General features: G+C 54.3%; 4 protein-coding genes across 6 annotated transcripts in view; 2 read left to right on the forward strand and 2 right to left on the reverse strand.

The window, feature by feature from the left end:
• The window catches only part of MIGA2 (mitoguardin 2), a 38,853-nt gene extending 31,623 nt beyond the window's left edge, over nucleotides 1–7,230 (reverse strand). Inside the window, exons 1-3 of the mRNA XM_050759923.1 lie at nucleotides 7,067–7,230; nucleotides 4,008–4,246; nucleotides 2,016–2,226 (exon numbers count right to left, since the gene is read on the reverse strand). Coding sequence (XP_050615880.1) covers nucleotides 2,016–2,226; nucleotides 4,008–4,246; nucleotides 7,067–7,184 — 568 coding nt within the window. The 5' untranslated portion in view covers nucleotides 7,185–7,230. The remainder of the gene's footprint in view (nucleotides 1–2,015; nucleotides 2,227–4,007; nucleotides 4,247–7,066) is intronic.
• DOLPP1 (dolichyldiphosphatase 1) overlaps nucleotides 1–12,599 on the reverse strand; it is a 63,764-nt gene extending 51,165 nt beyond the window's left edge. The window contains exon 1 of the mRNA XM_050760311.1: nucleotides 12,595–12,599. The gene's annotated coding sequence lies outside the window, so the exon portion shown is untranslated. The remainder of the gene's footprint in view (nucleotides 1–12,594) is intronic.
• SH3GLB2 (SH3 domain containing GRB2 like, endophilin B2) overlaps nucleotides 1–22,572 on the forward strand; it is a 483,899-nt gene that overhangs the window by 451,617 nt on the left and 9,710 nt on the right. For 2 of the 3 annotated variants that reach the window (XM_050760156.1, XM_050760157.1), the window contains exons 1-3: nucleotides 12,832–13,049; nucleotides 19,603–19,744; nucleotides 20,795–20,923. In XM_050760156.1, the coding sequence (XP_050616113.1) occupies nucleotides 12,987–13,049; nucleotides 19,603–19,744; nucleotides 20,795–20,923 (334 nt within the window). In that variant the 5' untranslated portion in view covers nucleotides 12,832–12,986. Of the gene's footprint in view, nucleotides 1–12,831; nucleotides 13,050–19,602; nucleotides 19,745–20,794; nucleotides 20,924–22,572 lie in introns of those variants that run through there. The other variant, XM_050760155.1, reaches the window with a different exon arrangement.
• The window catches only part of SPOUT1 (SPOUT domain containing methyltransferase 1), a 256,133-nt gene that overhangs the window by 34,532 nt on the left and 199,029 nt on the right, over nucleotides 1–22,572 (forward strand). The window lies entirely within an intron of this gene.

Below are 22,572 nucleotides of genomic sequence, written 5' to 3' on the forward strand. Positions count from 1 at the left end.
CGCCAAGGTCAGGAGCACTCCAGCCTGGCAACAGAGTAAAGACTCAGTCTCAAAAAAAAAAAAAAAAAAAATTAGCCGGGTGCGCTGGCGGGCACCTGTAGTCCCAGCTACTTGGGAGGCTGAGGCAGAATAGTGTGAACCTGGGAGGCGGAGCTTGCAGTGAGCAGAGATAGCACCACTACACTCCAGCCTGGGCGACAGAGCGAGACTCCATCTCAAAAACAAACAAAAAAAAAGAGTAGAAGAAGGGGCCGGACATGGTGGCTCACGTCTGTAATCCCAGCACTTTGGGAGGCCGAGGCGGGTGGATCACGAGGTCAGGAGTTCGAGACCAGCCTGGCTAACATGGCAAAACTCTGTCTCTACTAAAAATACAAAAATTAGCCAGGCATAGTTGCATGCATCTGTAATCCCCGCTACTCGGGAGGCTGAGGCAGGAGAATCACTTGAAACCGGAAGACAGAGGCTGCAGTGAGCGGATATCAGGCTACTGTACTCCAGCCTGGGAAACATGAGCGAAACTCCGTCTCAAAAAAAAAAAAAAAAGCGGGGCGAGTTGGCTCACGCCTATAATCCCAGCACTTTGGGAGACTGAAGTGGGAGGATCACAAGGTCAGGAGATCGAGACCATCCTGGCTAATACGGTGAAACCCCGTCTCTACTAAAAATGCAAAAAATTAGCCAGGCATGGTGGCACGCACCCGTAATCCCAGCTACTCAGGAGGCTGAGGCAGGAGAATCCCTTGAACCCAGGATGCGGAGGTTACAGTGAGCCAAGATTGTGCCACAGCACTCCAGCCTGGGCGACAGTGTGAGACTCCGTCTCAAAAAAAAGAGTAGAAGGACAGCCGGACGCAGTGGCTCACACCTGTAATCCTAGCACTTTGGGAGGTTGAGGCAGAGGGATCACTTGAGCTCAAGAGTTCGAGAACAGCCTGGCCAACATGGCGAAATCCCATCTCTACTAAAAATACAAAAATTAGCCAGGCATGGTGGCACATGCCTGTAGTCCCAGCTTCTCAAGAGGCTGAAGCAGGAGAATCGCTTGAACCTGGGAGGCTGAGGCTGCAGTGAACCGAGATTGTGCCACTGCCCTCCAGCCTGGGTGGCAGAGCAATACTCCGTCTCAAAAAAAAAAAAAAGAGAATAGAAGGAGTATGATCTGTGAGTGTGAGCAACCGACTGAGTGAACTCACTACCTTCTAACCAGCTGAATGATTCCTAACTATGGTGGTGGTTGGATGACTCTGTGTCAAAGACCAAAGAATAGCATGCTAAAAAGTATGAATCTTACTACATGCAAATTAAATCTCAATTTTTTTTTTTTTTTTTTTTTTTGAGACGGAGTCTCGCTCTGTCACCCAGGCTGGAGTACAGTGGTATGATCTCAGCTCACTGCAAGATCCGCCTCCCAGGTTCACGCCATCCTCCTGCCTCAGCCTCCCAAGTAGCTGGGACTATAGGTGCCCGCCACCACGCCTGGCTAATTTTTTGTATTTTTAGTAGAGATGGGGTTTCACCGTGTTAGCCAGGATGGTCTCGATCTCCTGACCTCGTGACCCGCCCACCTCGGCCTCCCAAAGGGCTGGGATTACAGGCGTGAGCCACCGCGCCCGGCCTAAACCTCAATTTTGAAGAGAGAAGGGGATGGGAGGAATACCGCGTGGTTCAAGAACAACATGGCCCTTCCTGCACCTCAGCCTGGGGAACATCCCTCTCTGTACCCAGAAGCCACACCCCCAACCCACTCGGGACCTGGGTGCTCCCAAAGGGTCCTCAGCCAATGAGAACAACCAAAACCACCACCACCAACAGAGCACACGCATCCAACCGCATCACCCTCCAGTTCAGTGACTAGAGGAAGGGACGCTACTGTCATCCTGCTCACGGATGAGACCTTGGCTCTGAGACAGGAAGTCACTGGCCCAAGATCCCCAGGTAGAGAATGACCCAGCTGGGATATGACCCCAGGATGTGACCCCAGGTCAGGCCCATGCCCACCACCTCACACCTACCTTTCTTCACTGAAGGGACCTTCCTGGCCAAGAGGATAGGGAGGGGCACCGTGCCCAGCTGCTCCCCTCCCATCTCGGGACCAGCCTGCTTCTTCCTCCTCCGTCGCCTCTTCAGCTGGTGGGCAGCCAGGGCCAGGGCCACAGTCCCCAGGGCCGTGGCAAAGAGGACTTTCCGCAGGCCTGGCGTCAACCGTAGCTGGGAAAATGCAGACTGCAGGGAAGAGGAGACGCTGCCGGTTACACCTCCCTGGGTCCAAGGCAGCAGGACTGCCCCAGAGCACCTCAGGGACAGGACATACACCGGCCCTCTGGCACATCTGCCAACCAGACGAGAGACTGAGAGGCAGCTGCCCTACACAGGGAACTTGACCAGCCTCCCTGAAACACGGACCACAAAAACGTAAAGATGGCAAGATGCCAGTGCTGAGGAGGTGAGGTCTAAGGGCCAGCACCCTCAGTCATGATGACAATGAGCTGCAGTGAGCAAGCACCAGCTGTGCCTGGCACTGCACTAGGACCTAGCCTGGGGTACCCATCTGAGTCCCTGCCATTTCCAGATGAGGAACCTGAGGCTCACCCAGGTGAAGACACACGCTCAAGGCGACAGAGGCAGACATGAAACCCAGATCTGCTGACCCCTGTTTCTCAGCGATGCCTCAAAGATGATGACACTCACTCACCTGCCACCCCATCTGAACACTTCCTACTGCTGCACCTCACCCTCTGCCCTCTGGGCCTGGGAGCCCCTCAGGTGGGACTGCAACCCCCAGGGCAGATCTTTGGTCAAGAGCCCAGTCAGCCACAAACATGTGAGTTGTCGGTGGGGGGCACTGACCTCTTTTACAGACTGAGTAACTGAGGTCAAGAGTTCATATAGGACCAGGTGCCGTGGCTCATGCCTACAATCCCAGCACTTTAGGAGGCCAAGGTGGGTGGATGACTTGAGCCCAAGAGTTCAAGACCAGCCTGGGCAACATAGCAAGGCCCTATTTCTACCACAAAAAACTTTTGTTGTTGTTGTTGAGACGGAGTCTTACTCTGTTGCCCAGGTTGGACTGCAGTGGTGTGATCTCGGCTCACTGCAACCTCCGCCTCCTGGGTTCAAGTGATCCTCCCGCCGCAGCCTCCCAAGTAGCTGGGATTACAGGCACCTGCCACCAGGCCCAGCTAAATTTTTTTTTTTTTTTTTTTTGAGACTGAGTCTGGCTCTGTCGCCCAGGCTGGAGTGCAGTGGCCGGATCTCAGCTCACTGCAAGCTCCGCCTCCCAGGTTTACGCCATTCTCCTGCCTCAGCCTCCGGAGTAGCTGGGACCACAGGCACCCGCCACCTCGCCCGGCTAGTTTTTTGTATTTTTTAGTAGAGACGGGGTTTCACCGTGTTAGCCAGGATGGTCTCGATCTCCTGACCTTGTGATCCGCCCGTCTCGGCCTCCCAAAGTGCTGGGATTACAGGCTTGAGCCACCGCGCCCGGCCATTTTTTTTTTTTTGAGACAGTGTCTTGCTCTGTTGCCCAGGCTGGAGTATAGTGGCACGATCTCAGCTCACGGCAACTTCCACCTCCTGGGTTCAAGCAATTCTCCTGTCTCAGCTTCCCAGGTAGCTGGGACTACAGGCACACACCACCACGCTTGGCTAATTTTTGTATTTTTAGTAGAGACAGGGTTTCACCACGTTGGCCAAGCTGGTCTCGAACTCCTGACCTCAGGTGATCCGCCCGTCTCGGCCTCCCAAAGTGCTGGGATTACAAGCATGAACCACCGCACCTGGCCAAAACAATTTTTTTAATTAATTTAAAAAAAAAAAAAGAGTTCATATAGTCTTAGGCTAAAGAACAGGCCTGAAGCCTCAGACAACAAACCCAGTACAAAGAGGAGACACCAGAGGTCTGGCAAAGCAAGAACGAGGGCTCAGTGTTCCTGGACACGGAGGAGCCCTGGGCTGAGCATGGAAGTGTTTCACAGACCAGAAATACAACTCACTCCGATCCTTACCTGCCCAAACGTCGTGTACAGGAACACGGGGATCTCAGCCACCGTCATGGCCAGGGCCTGGATCATGGACGTGCCTTCAGCCCTCCGGAACGCCATGGCAGGGCCAATGCCCCAGGCAAAGTCCTCAGGGCCAAGAGCTTCCAAGGAGAACGTCTTCAACTGGTTGCCAGCTGGGTCCTGGGCACCATCCACGCCCCAGAAGGACAGGAACACACATACCAGAGGGCCCCTCCACAGAGCTAAGAGACAGACGACCAAGTCAGAGAAGAGAACGTGCACACGGCAACACGCGGAAATGCACACAAGAGCGTCCATGGGGGAGGAGGCGGGAGCAAAGCTTGCCTCTGGAACCCCAGGTCTGGAATCAGGCCCCAGGCCTCTGCATCTGCCCACCAGCGGGCAGCCCCACACCCACAGACTCTCTGCCTACCAGGGGCCCTGCGAGCGGAAACATCTTTGGCCAGCCAGCCCAGGAGAGGACCCAGAACCTGGGAGGTGAACAGGTCACTCTCAGACTTAGGGCTTTAAGCCATATTTTCTCTACCTTTTTCAACCCATGGACCATTTGCTAAGCAAAAATCTTAGGCCCCAGACTGAGAATCACTGCATCTTTTTACCTCCCACAAAGTTAAGGATGTTTCCTTGCTGGGCACTGTGGCTCACGCCTGTAATCCCAGCACTTTGGGAGGCCGAGGCGGGCGGATCACCTGAGGTCAGGACTTTGAGACTGGCCTGGTCAACATGGTGAAACCCCGTCTCTACTAAAAATGCAAAAATTAGCCAGTGTGGTGGCACGTTCCTGAAATCCCAGCTACTTGGGAGGCTGAGGCAGGAGAATCGCTTGAATCCAGGAGGCAGAGGTTGCAGTGAGCCTAGATGGTGCCACTGCACTCCAGCCTGGGTGACAGAGCGAGACTCTGCCTCAAAAAAAAAAAAAAAAAGACAAACAAAAAAAGGATTCTGTGAAGTTGATGCCACCCACCTTCCCCCCAGCCTCATCTCTGGTTTCCGATGAGGAAACTGAATCTCCGACAAGCTAAGTTAGGAGTCCAAAGTCACATAGCTGGTACATGGTAGAGTAAGACTTTGTGCTCAGTGCAACCCTTTTGCTAAATTTGACATGCAGCAGGAAGTAGCAAGCCCCAGCAGACCACAGAGTACTGGGCAGCTTTCCCTGGGACCTCAGGAAATACTCCCCTCCCCCACAGGGTACCCCATTGCCCCTTCCCAAGGCCAGGAAATAAGTGGCTTGATCACACCTAGCCTGGACCCCAAGACCCAGCAGGGTGCTCCCCCACTTCCAGCTCCAAGCCCGAGGATGCCTTCAATGTCTCCCGGGACCTCAAGCAGAAGGAACACACAGGCCAAGACCGACCCTGTCTCCCTGGGATGGCGGCCAAAGTCACTGGGGCAGCAGAAGAAACAGCTTCTCTCCAGTGAATGGGAAGGACTGAGGAGCCTGTCAGTCTAGCTCTAAGACTGGGGGGTGTGTGAGAGAGGAGGGGCGGGCAGGGTGATGTTCTAGGGCTAAGGAAGCTTCCAGGTTGTCAAAGGTAGAGGCATCCTACCAGGAGGCTGTGAATTGAGCTACGTGACCCACAGTGGTCAGGACCTAGGTTAATACTGTAAGCCACATCCCCCTACCCCTCACCCCGACCCCAGGCTGGCTCAGGTCTCAGAAACAGGGAAGACAAGAACATCAGAGGGCCAGCAGCTACTATTTCCCAAGCCCTTACTCCAGGCCAGACTCAGAACAGGCTCTCCACGACAGGCTTTGGGTCCAGTCCTCTCAGAACCCTCGCAATGACCAATGTTTATCTCAAGGATGGGGAAACGCGGAGGCTCTGAGATGAGGCAGCCTGCCTGAGGTCACTGAGTACTAAGCGGCCAAGTTCTGGGGGATCTCGAGACTGTGGTAGTGCTTCCCAGCTGCTGCCAGCTACAACTGCCACCGCTCCTTCCAGGCCACACCTGTAGCACTTCTGGGCCTCTAAGTGAGAAGCCCACATGTCCTTAAAGATGAGCCTGAACACATGCTCCAGGGGTGACTGAGGCCCACTGTTTGCGGGAGAGTCCAGAGCAGCCCCTTGTCCCCACTGGGAGGCAGAGCCTGCAGGTGCAAGGTAACACCACCAGCCCCCAAGCCTGCTTCACTCCAGGGATGGATCCAAATCCAGTCAACCCACACTGTGTCTGTCCCCCTGGCACCCTGGCCATCCCCCAGGGCCCAAGATGAGACCCCTCCACCTCCTCTCCACAATGAAAAGTCCACAGCAATGTTCCCTACCAAATGGACACTTCTACTGCTGTGCAGGGCCTGGCCCCACTTGGGCAGCCATCTCTCGTGCCCTACAATCTTAGGCAGACACCTCCTCATTCCACCGTCACCAGAGCACTTACAGCACCCTCAGCCTGGGTGTCTAAGCTTATCATCCCACGCGCCTCCTCCCCTGCGCTAGGCAACCCCACTAATGACTCTGGCCTGTCCACTCGCTCATTCCGCCTGGACCCCAACAACGTCCCCGACTCCCTTGAGCCACTCTGCCCAGTCTCCTATTCATCCCATGCCGGACCCCTCAACAGTCCCACCATGCCGGGCACTGGGCACCCCCGCGCTGGACCTCAGCAATATCCCTGTCTTCAGAAATTGCTCACTCCACCCCAGACATCTTGGGCAGCCCCTTCTTCTCTTGCCCCTACCCCGGAATATCCTTGAAACTCACCCAAGTACCCCCTGGCGCTGCTCACGGCCAGCACACCTGCTCCTTCCATCCCGGGTGCTTTCCCCGCCTCGGATCGGGTACCTGCGCGCCTGCTCCAATCCCCGCCACGTTCCAGGCCTGGGCATCACCTCCCTGACCCAAGTACCTTCTCGTTCCACTCCCAAGCAAGGTACCCTCTCGCACCGTCCCTGGCCCGGGTGCCCACTGATTCCAAACCCGGCACCTTCCCGGTCCAGTTGGGCCCGGACACCCGCGCTCACTCGGTCCTCCGCTCAAGTCCCGGGCCCTGCCGCGCTGCCCGACCGCCTTGGGGGCTCAGCCCGGGCCGATACTCACCCGGGATCCCATCGCTACGGAAGGGCAGCGTCTCCTTCCCCCGCAGCTGCGCAACCAAACCGAGGCCGTCGGGGGCGTGGCCTAGCGCCAGGCCCACCCGTTTCTGGCCAATGAGCATTGCTAAGTCGCTCAGGGCCGCCGCAGCCTCTGGCCAATTAGGCGGGTCATGTGACCAAGCTGCTAGTCCACCTCTCCCGCCCTCTTCCCCGCCCCCTAGTGCGGTTGAAGCGCGAAAGTGGTCTCTTCTCTTCTACTATTGGCCATTCAGATTCGATCGACATGGGCGGCTGGGTGGGGCGGGGCCACTCTTAAAGCGACTGAAGCGGAGCAGCCAGACCTCGAAGGGGGTTTCTTGGAGGACGCCAAAGCAGGCTGAGCTCTCACATTAAGATCCTCTACTCTTGTCGTTCCCCACAAGGACAAATCCTTCCCACTCTCCAAGCGCCCATTTTCAAATACTACCGCCCCTGACTTCCCGCAGCATGCTCTTATACTGCCCCCACTCTCCCCCTTGTTCTGGAGTTGTTTGCAGAAGTGCCAGGTCTCGCTGGCTAGACAGTGTCTCTGAGAGCTGGAGTCAAGGGGTCTTCAGTTCTGGCCACCTATCTGGGTCTTACACTAAACACCAGGATTGAGATCAGGCCGACCTGAGATGGAATCAAGTGTTGCCACTTCAGTTCTCTAGAGTTTACCCCTGTGTGAAATGAAATAGGGATGAGGCCGGGCGCGGTGGCTCACGCCTGTAATCCCAGCACTTTGGGAGGCCGAGGTGGGTGGATCACGAGGTCAGGAGTTCGAGACCAGGCTGTCCCAACATGGTGAAACCCTGTCTCCACTAAAGATAAAAAAAATAAAATAAAAATTAGCCAGGCGTGGTGGCACACACCTGTAATCCCAGCTACTTGGGAGGCTGAGGCAGGAGAATCTCTTGAACCCAGTAGGCAAAGGTTGCAGTGAGCTGAGATCCAACCATTGCACTCCAACCTGGGCCACAGGGTGAGACTCCATCTAAAAAGAAGAAGAAAAAAAGAAATAGGGATAAAATTCTTCCCTTTCCCGAATCACAGGGTTTTGGAGAGGATGGAAAGAGGACGGAGTGTCAGCCCTTCCATAACTGTGAAGAGCTGGGCACAACTACGTTTTAAAATTGCAATTGTCGGCCGGGCGCGGTGGCTCACGCCTGTAATCCCAGCGCTTTGGGAGGCCGAGGCGGGCGGATCACAAGGTCAGGAGATCGAGACCACGGTGAAACCCCGTCTCTACTAAAAATACAAAAAATTAGCCGGGCGCGGTTGTGGGCGCCTGTAGTCCCAGCTACTCGGGAGGCTGAGGCAGGAGAATGGCGTGAACCCGGGAGGCGGAGCTTGCAGTGAGCCGAGATCGCGCCACTGCACTCCAGCCTGGGCGACAGAGCGAGACTCCGTCTCAAAAAAAAAAAAAAAAAAAAAAAAAAAAAAATTGCAATTGTCGGCTGGGAGCGGTAGCTCATGCTTCTATTCCCAGCACTTTGGGAGGCTGAGGTGAGTGGATCACTTGAGATCAGGAGTTCGAGACCAGCCTGGCCAACATGGTGAAAACCCGTCTCTACTAAAAATACAAAAGTTAGCTGGGTATGGTGGCACACACCTATAATCCCAGCTACTTGGGAGGCTGAGGCAGGAAATTGCTTGAGCCAGGAGGCGGAGCTTGCAGTGAACCAAGATCGCACCACTGCACTCCACCCTAAGCAACAGAGCGAGACTTCATCTCAAAAAAAAAAAAAAAAAGCCCGGGAGCAGTGCCTCACGCCTGTAATCCCAGCACTTTGGGAGGCCAAGGAAGGTGGATCACAAGGTCAGGAGATCGAGACCATCCTGCCCAACATGGTGAAACCCCAGCAAGATGGCGTGTGCCTGGAGTCCCAGCTACTCAGGAGGCTGAGGCGGGAGAATCGCTTGAAACCGGGAGGCGGAGGTTGCAGTGAGCCGAGATCACGCCACTGATCTCCAGCCTGGGTGACAGAGCAAGATTCCATCTCAAAAAAAAAAAAAAAAGGAAAATTATAATTGTTGGTAAAGCCACATTCCTTCATTTATTCAACTAATGTTTTCTGTGTGCCAGCCTTTTGGCTGGACATGGGAGCTCAGTGGTGGACAGGAGGTAGGTATGTGGTGGCCCCAGGGGAGTTCATTGTCTGGGGAGCGGATACTTAATCACAATCCCCTGTGATGGTTACTCTAATGGGGGAATGTGGGATACCAAGGAGACACCTGGACTTGCCTGGGGAGGTGAGAGGCTCCAGAAAGAAAAGGGGGATCCAAGGCCGGATGTGGTGGCTCACATCTATAATCCCGGCACTTTGAGAGGCCGAGGAGAGCGGATCATGAGGTCAGGAGTTCGAGACCAGCCTGACCAATATGATGAAATTAGCCAGGCGTGGTGGCGTGCCCTGTCTATGTCGGCCTGCCATGCTCAACCCCTTGCGGGAGGGAGCATGGGGGCGGCAAGTGCAGGATCCGGCTGGCTGCTTTGGGCGTGGGCAAAAGGAGGCTCCATGCAGGCCCCATGGCGGTGCCCAGGTCGGGGTGCCTGCAAAACCTGAAGCCCCAGGGGACACGTTACAGTGCTCTCTTAGCTCTGCTGTCCATGGACGGCAGTGTATTATCAGCTCAGTAGGCTCCTTGCTTTACTGTGTGGGGTGGCTGCCCTCCGCCAGTGACAGCAGAGGGCCAGCATGACAATCTTTTTGGGGTACCCGCAGTTGGTGAGTCCCGAGCTCTCGTCTAGTGTCCAAGAAGAATGAGGTCACCTGGACACTTGAAGGATAGTGAAGGAGGATAATTTTATTTTATTTTGTTTTATTTTGTTTTTATTTATTTATTTTTTTTGAGATGGAGTCTTCCTCTGTCGCCCAGGCTGGAGTGCAGTGGCCGGATCTCGGCTCACTGCAACCTCTGCCTCCCAGGTTCAAGTGATTCTCCTGCCCCAGCCTCCCAAGTAGCTGGGACTACAGGCGCCTTGCCACCACCACGCCCAGCTAATTTTTTGTATTTTTAGTTGAGACGGGGTTTCACCATGTTAGCCAGGATGGTCTCCATCTCCTGACCTTGTGATCTGCCCGCCTTGGCCTCCCAAAGGGCTGGGATTACAGGTGTGAGCCACCACACCCGGCAAGAATTTTATTAAGCAATAGAAATGACTCTCAGCAGAGAGGTGAACTGGAAAGCAGATGGAACGGGCAGGTAATCCTCCCCTGAAGCCTTGCCACTCCAGATGGCTCTTCCCTGTTGTCAAGCCATCTCCCTGAAGTTAAGCCATTTCTCCTCTGAAGTCCAGCCTCTTCACTCTGAAGGAAAGTCGCCTCTCTCCAGTCAAGCCACTTCTCTCTCCCTACCAACTGAGTCTGGGGTCTGGGGGGGTCTTTAAAGGTACAGGATGGGAGGTGGGGTGGGCTGCAGGTAGTTTTGGAAATGGCAATATTTGATTGGTAAAAAGGCACTATTCAGAAAGAACCAATCAGGAGAGAGCAGGCAAATGGATAGAAGTTCTCGCTTTGGGATTGAGGATTCAGGCTTTTCAGCTGGAAAGTAGGGTTTTGCCAGGGACCTGCCCCTGTCTGCTTAGTGTTTCTCTGCCTTCTGCCTTCTGTCAAAGGCATGCTTCCCAGTTTGTGGGATGGTCACCTTGCAGTCTGTACCCTTTTATAAGAAATAAAATCTTCTTTCCTTCTCTAAATGTACACATCTTGATTTTTTTTTTTTTTTTTGGAGATCGCGTTTCACTTTTTTTTTTTTTTTTTTTTTTTTTTTTTTTGAGACGGAGTCTCGCTCTGTAGCCTAGGCTGGAGTGCAGTGGCATGATCTCGGCTCATTGCAACCTCTGCCTCCTGGATTCAAGCTATTCTCCTGCCTCAGCCTCCCTTGTAGCTGGGACTACAGATGCACACCACCACGCCTGGCTAATTTTTGGATTTTTAGTAGAGACAGGGTTTCACCATCTTGGCCAGACTGGTCTCGAACTCCTGACATCGTGATCCACCCGCTTCAGCCTCCCAAAGTGCTAGAATTACATGTGTGGGCCACCATGCCTGGCCAGAGTTTCGTTCCTGTTGCCCTGGCTGGAATGCAATGGCTCACTGCAACCTCTGCCTCCCCGGTCCAAGCTATTCTCCTGCCTCAGCCTACCTAGTAGCTGGAACTATAGGCACACACCATCATGCCGGGCTAATTTTTGGTATTTTTAGTAGAGATGGGGTTTCACCATGTTGTCCAGGCTGGTCTCAAACTCCTGACCTCAGGTGATCCGCCTGCCTTGGTCTCCTAAAGTGCTGGGATTACAGGCGTTCACCACTGCGCCCAGCCTACATCTTGATTTGTTTTTTTGAGATGGAATTTCGCTCTTGTTGCCCAGGCTGGAACGCAATGAAGCAATCTCGGCTCACCGCAACCTCCTGCCTCACTTTGGGCCACAGGATTCAGGCTTTTCAGCTGGAATGTAGGGTTTTGCCAGGGACGCGCCCCTGTCTGCCTAGTATTTCTTGGGGATTCAAGCAATTCTCCTGCCTCAGCCTCCCAAGTAGCTGGGATTACAGGCGTGTGCCACCACGCCTGGCTAATTTTGTATTTTTAGTAGAGATAGAGTTTCTCCATCTTGGTCAGGCTGGCTCAGTCACCGAGGTCAGGGCAGAAGAGAGGAGGAGAGGTCAGAGGGGAGGAGTAAAGGGAGGAGACCCAAGGGAAACAGAGTGGAAGAAATAGGAACAGGAGGTGGGGGTACGAATAAAGAGAACGGAGATGAAGAGGCACAAATAGGGGAGAGGCAGCAGGCACAGCGTAGGGGGAGGAGAAAGCAAGAGAGGCCCATTTTAGAGATCTATTGCACGGATTGGTGACCACAGTCACTTAGTGACTTTGGGAGACTGAGGCAGGCAGATTGCCTGAGATCAGGAGTTCAAGACCACCCTGGGCAACATGTCGAAACCTCATTTCTCCTAAAGTACAAAAAATTAGTGGGGCATGGTGGTGGGCACCTGTAGTCCCAGCTACTCGGGAGGCTGAATGAAGCAGGAGAATCGCTTGAGCCGGGAGGTGGAGGATGCAGTGAGCCGAGATCACACCCCTGCACTCCAGCCTGGGTGACAGAGCAAGACTCTGTCTACAAAAAAAAAAAAAAAAAAGTATTGCATAATTGCTAAAAGAGTACATTTGAAATGTTCTCACCACAAAAAAAAAGTAGGTGAGGTGATGGACATGTAAATTAACTTGATTTCATTATTCCACAATTTCATCACCTTGTAGACTGTAAATACATATTTAACAATTAAAAATTTTGAAAAGCATTGGTAAGATGTCAAATAATATGTAATTATTGTGTGTACCTGCAATCATCTAAGAGCACATGAGTTCCAGTTTTAATAATAATTTTAGTAAAGGAAAAAAAGGCCGGCCTAAGCGGTGGCGGCAGCAGGCGCAGGGGGGCAGCAGCGAGCACTGCCCAGCGGGACACCCTGCACCCGCCCCGCACCCGGCTCTGGCCGTGCCAAGGCCACACCCCCACCCATCTAGCTCCGCCCCACTGCCCTCTGTCCCCGCCCCTGCCCCACCAGCCCCGCCCCCTCCAACTCTGCTCAACTTCCGCCAACCCGCCTCCGCCCTCTAGCCCCGCCCCACTGCCGTCCCGCTCCGCCCCGGCGCCGTCAGCTCCGCCCCCGCCCCCTAGCTCCGCCCCGCGGCCTCCGCACCCCGCCTACTCCGTCCCGCGGCCTCCGCGCCCCGCCCTGCATGCTCGGACTGGCTAGGCGGCTGCTGCGGGCTGGCGGGCGGGCGGGTACGCGGAGGGCCGGTGGCCCGCAGCAGGTGGGCGGGGTGCGGTTAGCTGCGGCGGCTGGGCCTGGGGCTGCCGGCTGCGCTTGGCCCGTGCGCGGCGGCCCTGCGGGCGCACCATGGACTTCAACATGAAGAAGCTGGCGTCGGACGCGGGCATCTTCTTCACCCGGGCCGTGCAGGTGAGGCCTGGCGTCGCGCCGTGCGCCGGGGGCCCGGATGTGCGGCGGGCGGGGAGCACCCTGCGGCAGACGCCTGGGGACGCGGGGAAGCCCTCCCGGGCTGCTCTCCCCGTCCCCGCCGCGGGCACACCTCTGCCCCACTGAGCCCTTGCTGACCAGAAGAGGGAAAGAGCCCGGGCGGCCCGGCCCTACTGCCTGGAGTGAGGCACCGGTGCCCACCCTTTGGGCCGGTTGGGTTATCCTGCTCCCCTGGCGCCTGCCCGGCTGAGGAGGGGAGGAGGCGCCGGCTGGGTCCTACCTCCCTGCCCTTGTCCAGCAGTGACCGGCGCCTGGCGGGGCATTTAGCGACCTGGGTCCCAGGCCCAGGGACTCATGCGTCCGCCACAACCCCTTCTCCGGGCCTCAGTCTCCCCACCTGTGCAATGGGCGGCTGGTGTCATGAGTCCCTCATGGCCATTTCACACGCTTGGATAGTCAGGCCGGAAGCCAGGAGCTGTTTCCTTTCTGCCCCACGGGAGGTCTGTTTCCTTCGTCCCTAGGCCTGGGGGATGGGGAGAGGGCTGGGATCTGCCTGGGAAGCTGTTCAGGCCCACGATACTGAGATTGGAACCAGTCCTGTCCGTTTAGGGGCAGAGAGAAACAGCTCAACATCATGGGAAGACCTAGGCTCAGGTGTGGGTGGGAAAGTGCCCTCCTGTGACCTTGGGGGAGGTGCCTTCACCTCACTGGGCCTCAGTTTCTCAGTCTGAAAAATGGGATCAGTATTCCTGCCTCCCAGGGCAGATGCGAGGATTCTGTGGGACTCTGCATATGTGTGCTCACCGGAGGCAAGCTCATTATTGGTGTCACCGTGGTTAATATTGCACCCATTCAGCATGTGCCCTTGGACAAGTCACTTCTCTCTGAGCCCCGCCCTCCCCTTCTGTAAATCAGGTGTAACACCGTGGTTATGGGATTCAGTGGGATTCCGCAGGCCTGGGGCTGGCCCGTTCCAGGGCTCTGGGAGCAGGTCCTGTAGCATTGTCTTTGTCGTTGTCATCTTTGTTGTTTCTGTTGAGTACAGTTGTCTCCCCACCCCCAACCCCGGCACTCCCCTCCCCTCCCCAGGAGCCCAGACACAGCCAGCAACCCATGTAGTCATGTTTACTAGAAAGTGCTGTGTCCCGTTGAGGATTAGCATCCCAGCGAGAATTCACTGCTTAAAGTGTTCCAAGTCTGGTGGGCAGCCCCAGCCCTAGTGGAGATGCCAGGATCCCGGAGCCCCTCGGATTGGATGGCCCCAGTCCATCTGGGAGGGGGGAACCCACTTTGCTGTTGGTATGGCAACCACACTATCTCCCACATCTGGGAAGAACCTGATCTGCCAGTTCCCTGCTAGGGCTGGGGCCCTGCTGCCTGACCTGGCCAGGGCTCTCAGGGCCTAGGCAGAGCGGAGCCTAGGTGTGGCTCTGCTTGGTGGGGGCTGCCCCACAGGGTCACTGTTACTGGAGTGGGAGCCAGCAGTCAGGCCCCAGCCTCGGGGTGGGAGGGAGGGAGCTGGGAGCTTTATAAATAGAGGCTTTCTCTGCTCTGCACGCCCACCCCACTGCTGCCATTTTCCTGGGAGCAGCCTCGGACTCCAGCACCAAACCCCTTCCCCTTGGCAGGATTGGGGCAGAGTGGCAGGCCAGGGGACAGAGAGGCCTGAAATGTGACCTGGCAGGAGAGGCCGTAGAGGGGCTCTGCCTGAGACCACGCTGGCCTGGATGGGAGACAGCCAGGAGGGATGGGAGAGGGGTTCTCTGTGATCAGTACATGTGATGGGCTCGGGAACCTCCCAGTCCCTGCGGGTACGAGAAACAACTTTAAGAGCCTCCCCGATCCAGCAAGGAACAAGGCCTTGGCCCTGAGATGAGGATCCAGAGGGCAGGATCCCTTTTGTATGGGTCATTCTGGGATGGTTTCCTGCACGGAGGGCCCCTGAACTGTGCCCAGAAAGTAGGGAGGGGCCTGTGACGTTGGTCCAAGTGGCAGGAGCAGCCCAGATAAGGGCACGGAGGCAAGAAAACCTAAGGCAGATTTGGCCAGTGGGGGTGGGAGAGGGCAGGAGGAGTGATAGTACTAATACTATTCGTGGCCATTGCAGTAATAGTAATAGTAGTGGTAGAAGTAATGCTTATAAAAGCCAGAGAGGTGGTGGCATCGTCGTCATGGAGCCAGACAGGCTGCAGTGGACATGGGATGAATGCCCTCTAGCTTGGGAAAGCCTGGTAGAACTTCTCACCTGGGCAGATGTGGCCTGTAAGGGAGGGCAGGGTGGGGAGTGCTGTTCTCAACCTTGGTAAGGAGGGCAGGTGTTGAGGTGCACATTTAGGGTGATGCCCTTGGTACCATCAGGGTAGCTCTCAAGAGCTGAGGAGGGATGTGAGGGAGACGTGCCCGCCTGCCTGCCTTCCTCCCTCCCTTCCTCCTTTCTTCTTTCCTTCCTTTTTTTTTTTTTTTTTTTTTTTTTTTTGAGACTGGGTCTCATCCTGTCGCCCAGGCTGGAGTGCAATGGCACAATCTTGGCTCACTGCAACCTCCCGAGTAACTGGGATTATAGGCACCTGCCACCACTCCTGGCTATTTTTTTTTTTTTTTTTTTGTACTTAGTAGAGATGGGGTTTCACCATGTTGGCCAGGCTGGTCTCAAACTCCTGGGCTCAAGTGATCCTCCTGCCTCAGCCTCCCAAAGTGCTGATATTGCAGGCATGAGCCACTATGCCTGGCCCTTTTTTTTTTTTTTTTTTTTTTTTTTGAGATGGAGTCACTCTGTCACGCAGCCTGGCGCAGTCTCAGCTCACTGCAACCTCCATCTCCCCAGTTCAAGCAATTCCCCTGCCTCAGCCTCCCAAGTAGCTGGGATTATAGTGATGCACTACCATGTCATGCTAATTTTTGTATTTTTAGTAGAGATGGGGTTTTACCATTTTAGCCAGACTGGTCTTGAACTCCTGACCTCAAGTGATTCACCCGCCTTGGCCTCCCAAAGTGCTGGGATTACAGGCGTGAGCCACCATGCCTGAATGACTTTCTTTCTTTTTTTTTTGAGATGGAGTCTCGCTCTTTCACCCAGCCATGTGCAGTGGTGCGATCTCAGCTCACTGCAAGCTCCACCTCCCAGGTTCACACCATTCTCCTGACAGCCTCCCAGGTAGCTGGGACTATAGGTACCTGTCACCATGCCCAGCTAATTTTTTGTATGTTTAGTAGAGACGGGGTTTCACCATGTTAGCCAGGATGGTCTTGAACTCCTGACCTCGTGATCTGCCTGCCTCGGCCTCCCAAAGTCTTTTTTTTTTTTTTTTTTTTTTTTTTGAGATGGAGTCTCGCTCTGTCGCCCAGGCTGGAGTGCAGTGGCACGATCTAGGCTCACTGCACCTCCGCCTCCCGGGGTCAAGCAATTCTCTGCCTCAGCCTCCTGAGTAGCAGGGATTACAGGCACGTGCCACCAGGCCCGGCTAATTTTTGTATTTTTAGTAGAGACGGAGTTTCACCATCTTGGCCAGGCTGGTGTTGAACTCCTGACCTCGTGATCCACCCGCCTTGGCCTCCCAAAGTGCTGGGATTACAGGCGTGAGCCACCATGCCCAGCCAAGTCAGCCAAGTCTTTCTTTTTTTTTTTTTTTTTTTTTTTTTTTTTGAGATGGAGTCTCGCTGTGTCGCCCGCCTTGGCCTCCCAAAGCGGTCCACCCGCCTTGGCCTCCCAAAGTGCTGGGATTACAGGCTTGAGCCACCGCGCCCGGCCAAGTCTTTCTTTTTTTAAGGCAGGTTCTTACTCTCTCACCCAGGCTGGAGTGCAGTGACATGATCTTGGCTCATTGCAACCTCCGCCTCCTGGGCTCCCACCTCAGCCCCCTGAGTAGCTGGGACTACAGGTGTGTGCCACCATGCCCAGCTAATTTTTTTGTTGTTGTTGAGACTGAGTCGAGCTCTGTCGCCCAGGCTGGAGTGCGGTGGTGCGATCGGCTCACTGCAAGCTCCACCTCCCAGGTTTACGCCATTCTCCTGCTTCAGCCTCCCAAGTAGCTGGGACTACAGGCACCCGCCACCACGCCCGGCTAATTTTTTGTATATTTAGTAGAGACGGGGTTTCACCGTGTTAGCCAGGATGGTCTCGAACTCCTGACCTCGTGATCCGCCTGCCTCGGCCTCACAAAGTCTTTCTTTTTTTAAGGCAGGTTCTTGCTCTCTCAACCCAGGCTGGAGTGCAGTGACATGATCTTGGCTCATTGAAACCTCCGCCTCGTTTCCCACCTCAGCCCCTTGAGTAGCTGGGACTACAGGTGTGTGCCACCACGCCCAGCTAATTTTTTTTTTTTTTTTTTTTTTTTGAGACTGAGTCGAGCTCTGTCGCCCAGGCTGGAGTGGCGATCTCGGCTCACTGCAAGCTCCACCTTGCGGTGGTGCCTCCTGAGTTACTGGGACTACACGTGCCCACCACCCCCGCCTGGCTAATTTTTTGTAATTATTTTTTTTTTTTTTTTTTTTTTTTTTTTTTTTTTTTTTTTTTTTTTTTTTTTTTTTTTTTGAGACGGAGTCTTGCTCTGTAGCCCGGGCTAGAGTGCAGTGGCCGGATCTCAGCTCACTGCAAGCTCCGCCTCCCGGGTTCTTGCTCATTCTCCTGAGTGCTTCAGCCTCCTGAGTTTTTTGTATTTTTACTGGGACCGTGTTACACGTGCCCATCCGCCCCCGGCCTCCCAAAGTGCTGGGATTACAGGCTTAATTTTTTGTATTTTTAATAGAGAAGGGGTTTCGCCTTGCTAGTCAGGATGGTCTCGATCTTCTGACCTCGTGATCCGCCCGCCTCAGCCTCCCAAAGTGCTGGGATTATAGGCATCAGCCATTGTGCTGGGCCTTTTTTTTCTTTTTTTTTTCTTTTTTCTTTTTTTTCTGTAGAGATGAGGTCTCACTATGTTGCCTAGGCAGGTCTTGAACTCCTGGGCTCAATCCGTCCGCCCACATCAGCCTTCCAAAGTGCTGGGATTATAGGCATGAGCCACTGTGCCTAGCCAAGGCTTTTCATTAATGATGGTGATGATAATACTAGCTAACATGTATCAGCCCCATACTGTGGCCAAATAGCCAATGAGCTAGATCCTGTTATTTGCATTGTCCAGGCGGGGGCTCTCAGGCCCAGAAGGGAGACTTTGCCTCTCCGAGCCTTGGTTTCCTCATTTGGGAAATGGGGTGAATGCCATCCCCTTCAAAGGACTGAGTAAGGTGATAGAGCCACGACGGGCCGAGGAAGGCTGAGCCTCTGCTCTGGAAGGTCTCAGTTTGGGGAGTGTGAGGAGGAAGAGGAGGCAGAGACAGCCAGGGTGGGGGAGGAGCAGCCAGCCCCCTGGCAGCTGGGCCCTCCCAGCCCTGCAGGGAGAAACCCAAGCTCTGCTACATAATTGATGACTGCTGAGCTCCTGGTGGCTGCCCAGCCCCCCGCCGCTGCTGGAGCTGATTGCACCCAGGGATGATTCATGGCTGACCCGACTCCTGCATGGCCCTGCTGCTTGCTCAGCCTCAGTGGCGGCATCTGTGAAATGGGAAACAGCCCTTCCTGCGGTAGAGGTTGATGGGGTCATGAGGAAACCCTTAGGACAGGACACTGTTAGATCAGAGGGGCCAGGACTTGGACCAGTTTCTGGTTGTTCCTAGGTAACTCCCGTGGCTTCTGCCAGCTTTGATGGGGACCCATGCGACATCTGGGCCCTGGGTGTGCCCAGCCACTGGCTCTGATAGGCTGGCAGTGTTTCCATCTACCCTACGAGGTGGCCAAAGCCAACCATCTGGTCATCCTCCCTTCCTGCATTCCCCTTCCTTCCCAGACGTCTCTGCACCCATCAGCTCGTAGCACTGGTGCCGTACGTGGGGCAGCAGCACTGTAGCAGACCCAGCGTTTATGTCTAACCCACATCTTTCCTCTTTCATCCTCATGACCTATGAGGGAGGTGCTATTATTCCCTTTTTTCAGCTCAGGAAACCAATGCTTAGAGAGGCAGAGCCCCTTGCCCAAGGTCACACAGCTTGACAGTGGCAGAACTAAGACTTGAATCAGGTCCTTCTGACCCCCGACCCTGGTTTCTTCCCCTCCCTCCTCTGGCACCCTTTCCCTAGCAGCTCCCAGATGCCCATGGAGCCCCCTGATAACCCCAGACCCTGCTCCGTGCCCCATTTGTCCCGAACACTTTCTACCAAGTCCTCTCCTTCAGAGTCAGGCTCTAAGAACCCTAGGGCTGGCCTCCCCAGGGGTCCTCACCCCACTAAGCTATGGGTCAGATTGTGTATGAATGTGCATTTTGTGGGGATTCATTGGATTTCCAAAAGAAGCTGTGATTCCCATACTCTGGTCCAGCCACCTCGTTTCACAAATGGGAAAACAGTGAGGCCCTGCCAGGTCACACAGTATCACCTTCAGGGCCGGTTCCTTGTCCCTGGGGCCTGCCTAGGTTCCTGCTGGTGGGGGCAGTCCTCCCTTTCCCCTCCACTCCCCCACCTCCTTCTGAGCCCTCCCTACCCCTTGGCCTTCCCTGCTGCATAGTTCACGGAGGAGAAGTTTGGCCAGGCTGAGAAGACTGAGCTTGATGCCCACTTTGAAAACCTTCTGGCCCGGGCAGACAGCACCAAGAACTGGACAGAGAAGATCTTGAGGCAGACAGAGGTGCTGCTGCAGCCCAACCCCAGTGAGTGTGTGCTGGTGGGCCTGGGGAGGGACGCAGTTGTGGGGCAGGGATACAGTCGTGGGAGGCCTGGCCCTGCTGTGGCACAGGTGGGGTGGGGCTGCAGCCAGGGTTTCAGCTAGACTCTTAGGCTCAAGGCTGTTGAGGAGGGACAGTTAAAAGAAAATGGGGGACTCTGTGTTGGGCTGCCAGACACTCCAGGGCAGTGGAAATACTGAGTTTTGCACAGAAGACTGAAAATGCCTGGAAGCTAAAACACACGTGGGAGAAGAGGCAGGCAAAACATACACCTGGTTGGTCACTCTCTCTTTTTTTTTTTTTTTTTTGAGATGGAGTTTTGCTCTGTTGCCCAGTCTGGAGTGCAATGGCGCGATCTTGGCTCACTGCAACCACTGCTTCCCGGGTTCAAGCGATTCTCCTGCCTCAGCCTCCTGAGTAGCTGAGATTACAGGCACATGCCACTACACCAAGCTAATTTTTGTATTTTTAGTAGAGAACGGGTTTCACCATGTTGGCCAGGCTGGTCTTGAACTCCTGACCTCAAATGATCCACCCGTCTTGGCCTGCCAAAGTGCTGGGATTACAGGCATGAGCCACCATGCCCGGCCCAAACCTGGTCACTGCAGAGGTCAGCAAGGCCCAGAGATGAAGGGAGTGCCCGGAGCACACCCAGGCAGGCCCCCAAGGTCAAACAGAAGTGACCTGCAGGACTTCTGGGGAAAGGAGGGTGGCTCCGGGTCATGCTGTGTGTCTGCCCGTAAATCTGATCTGTGGTTCATTGAGGGGCCAGATAACTTTTGGGTGCCAGGAGCAGAGAATTGTGCAAGCATGTATTATGTTCTGTAATCATATTAATAAGGGAGAAGTGGATGGGCCCTGGCTTCCTCCTCCATCTAGTGCTGGGTCAATCACAGCAGTCTCAGGGTTGAGCATGAGCAAGGAAGTCAGCAGGCCGAGTGCACCTGTGGGCAGGGCCAGGTCTGGGTCTGTTTGTGTTTCATCTTTGGGCTTGAACTGAGGATCCCTGTGGCTTTGGCTGCTGTCTCCCCACAGGTGCCCGAGTGGAGGAGTTCCTGTATGAGAAGCTGGACAGGAAGGTCCCCTCAAGGGTCACCAACGGGGAGCTGCTGGCTCAGTACATGGCAGACGCGGCCAGTGAGCTGGGGCCGACCACCCCCTATGGTGAGCAGGCCTCACAGCCAGGGACTAGGGGTCATGGTCTCTAGCTCTGATTCTCCCTCCTTCCCTTCCTTTCTTTTTTTACTTTAAAAAAATAATTATACACATAATACCTGAATTCATTCTAAATGTAAAAACTCTATGCAGAAAAAAAAGAGTAAAAAATGGAATCTTCTCTTCATCAGTTTTGGTTTGTGTGTGTGTGTGTGTGTGTTGTTTTTTTTTTTTTTTTTTTGAGACACAGTTTCACTCCATCACCTAGGCTAGAGTGCAGTGGTGCGATCTCAGCTCACCACAACCCCTGCCTCCCAGATTCAAGTGATTCTCCTTCCTCAACCTCCTGAGTAGCTGGGACTACAGGCACCCACCACCACACCCAGCTAATTTTTGTGTTTTTAGTAGAGGCAGGGTTTCACCATGTTGGCCAGGCTGTTCCCGAACTCCTGACTTCAAGTGATCCGCCTGCCTCAGCCTCCCAAAGTGTGAGCCACTGCACCTGGCCTATTTGTGTGTATTTTTTAATGGAATCATATTGTGTGCCATCTGGGAACCTGACTTTTTTTGTTGTTGTTGGAGATGGAGTTTCACTCCGTTGTCCAGGCTGGAGTGCAGTGGTGTAATCTCGGCTCACTGCAACCTCCGCCTCCCTGGTTCAAGAAATTCTCCTGCCTCAGCCTCCCAAGTAGCTGGGATTACAGGTGCCCACCAGCACATCTGGCTTTTTTGTATTTTTAGTACAGACAGTGTTTTACCATGTTGGCCAGGCTCGTTTCCAACTCCTGACCTCAAGTGATCCACCCACCTTGGCCTCCCAAAGTGCTGGGATTACAGGCGTGAGCCACCACACCCGGCCAGAACCTGACTGTTTAACTTGTTATCATATTACAGGTATCTTTTCACTGAAGCATTTATAGAACCACATCCATCTTTTTTTTCCATTTTGAAATTTTATCCAAGTATGAGCTATACATTATAAAATGCGTGTAAGTGTGTAATTCAGTGATTTGTAGTAAATTTACAGAGTTGTACAAACATCTCCACAATCTAACTTTTTTTTTTTTTTTTAATTGAGGCAGAGTCTCACTCTGTCACCCAGGCTGGAGTGCAGTGGTGCAATCTCGGCTCACTACAACCTCTGCCTTCTGGACTGAAGGCATCCTTCCACCTCAGCCTCCTGATTAGCTGGGATTGCAGGTGTCCACCACCATGTCCTTCTAATTTTTGTATTTTTCTGTAGAGATGGGGATCTCGCTATGTTGCCCAGGCTGATCTCAAACTCCTAAACTGAAGTGACTTCCCACCTTGGCCTCCCAAAGTGCTGGGATTACAGGAGTGCGCCACCGTGCCCGGCCCACAGTCTAATTTAAAGGACATTTCCATCACACCCCAAAAGTCCTTCATGTCTATTGTCAAGCCCCATTTTCACGTCCAGCCAGCCAACCACTAACGTGTTCTTGGTCCCTATAATTTTTTTTTTTTTTTTTTTGAGACGGAGTCTCGCTCTGTCGCCCAGGCTGGAGCGCAGTGGCACAATCTCGGCTCACTGCAACCTACACCTCCCATGTTCATGCCATTCTCCTGCCTTAGCCTCCCAAGTAGCTGGGACTACAGGCGCCGGACACCACTCCCGGCTAATTTTTTTTTTTTGTATT

This window comes from Macaca thibetana, chromosome 15 (assembly GCF_024542745.1).
Source record: "Macaca thibetana thibetana isolate TM-01 chromosome 15, ASM2454274v1, whole genome shotgun sequence".
Lineage (NCBI taxonomy): Eukaryota > Metazoa > Chordata > Mammalia > Primates > Cercopithecidae > Macaca > Macaca thibetana.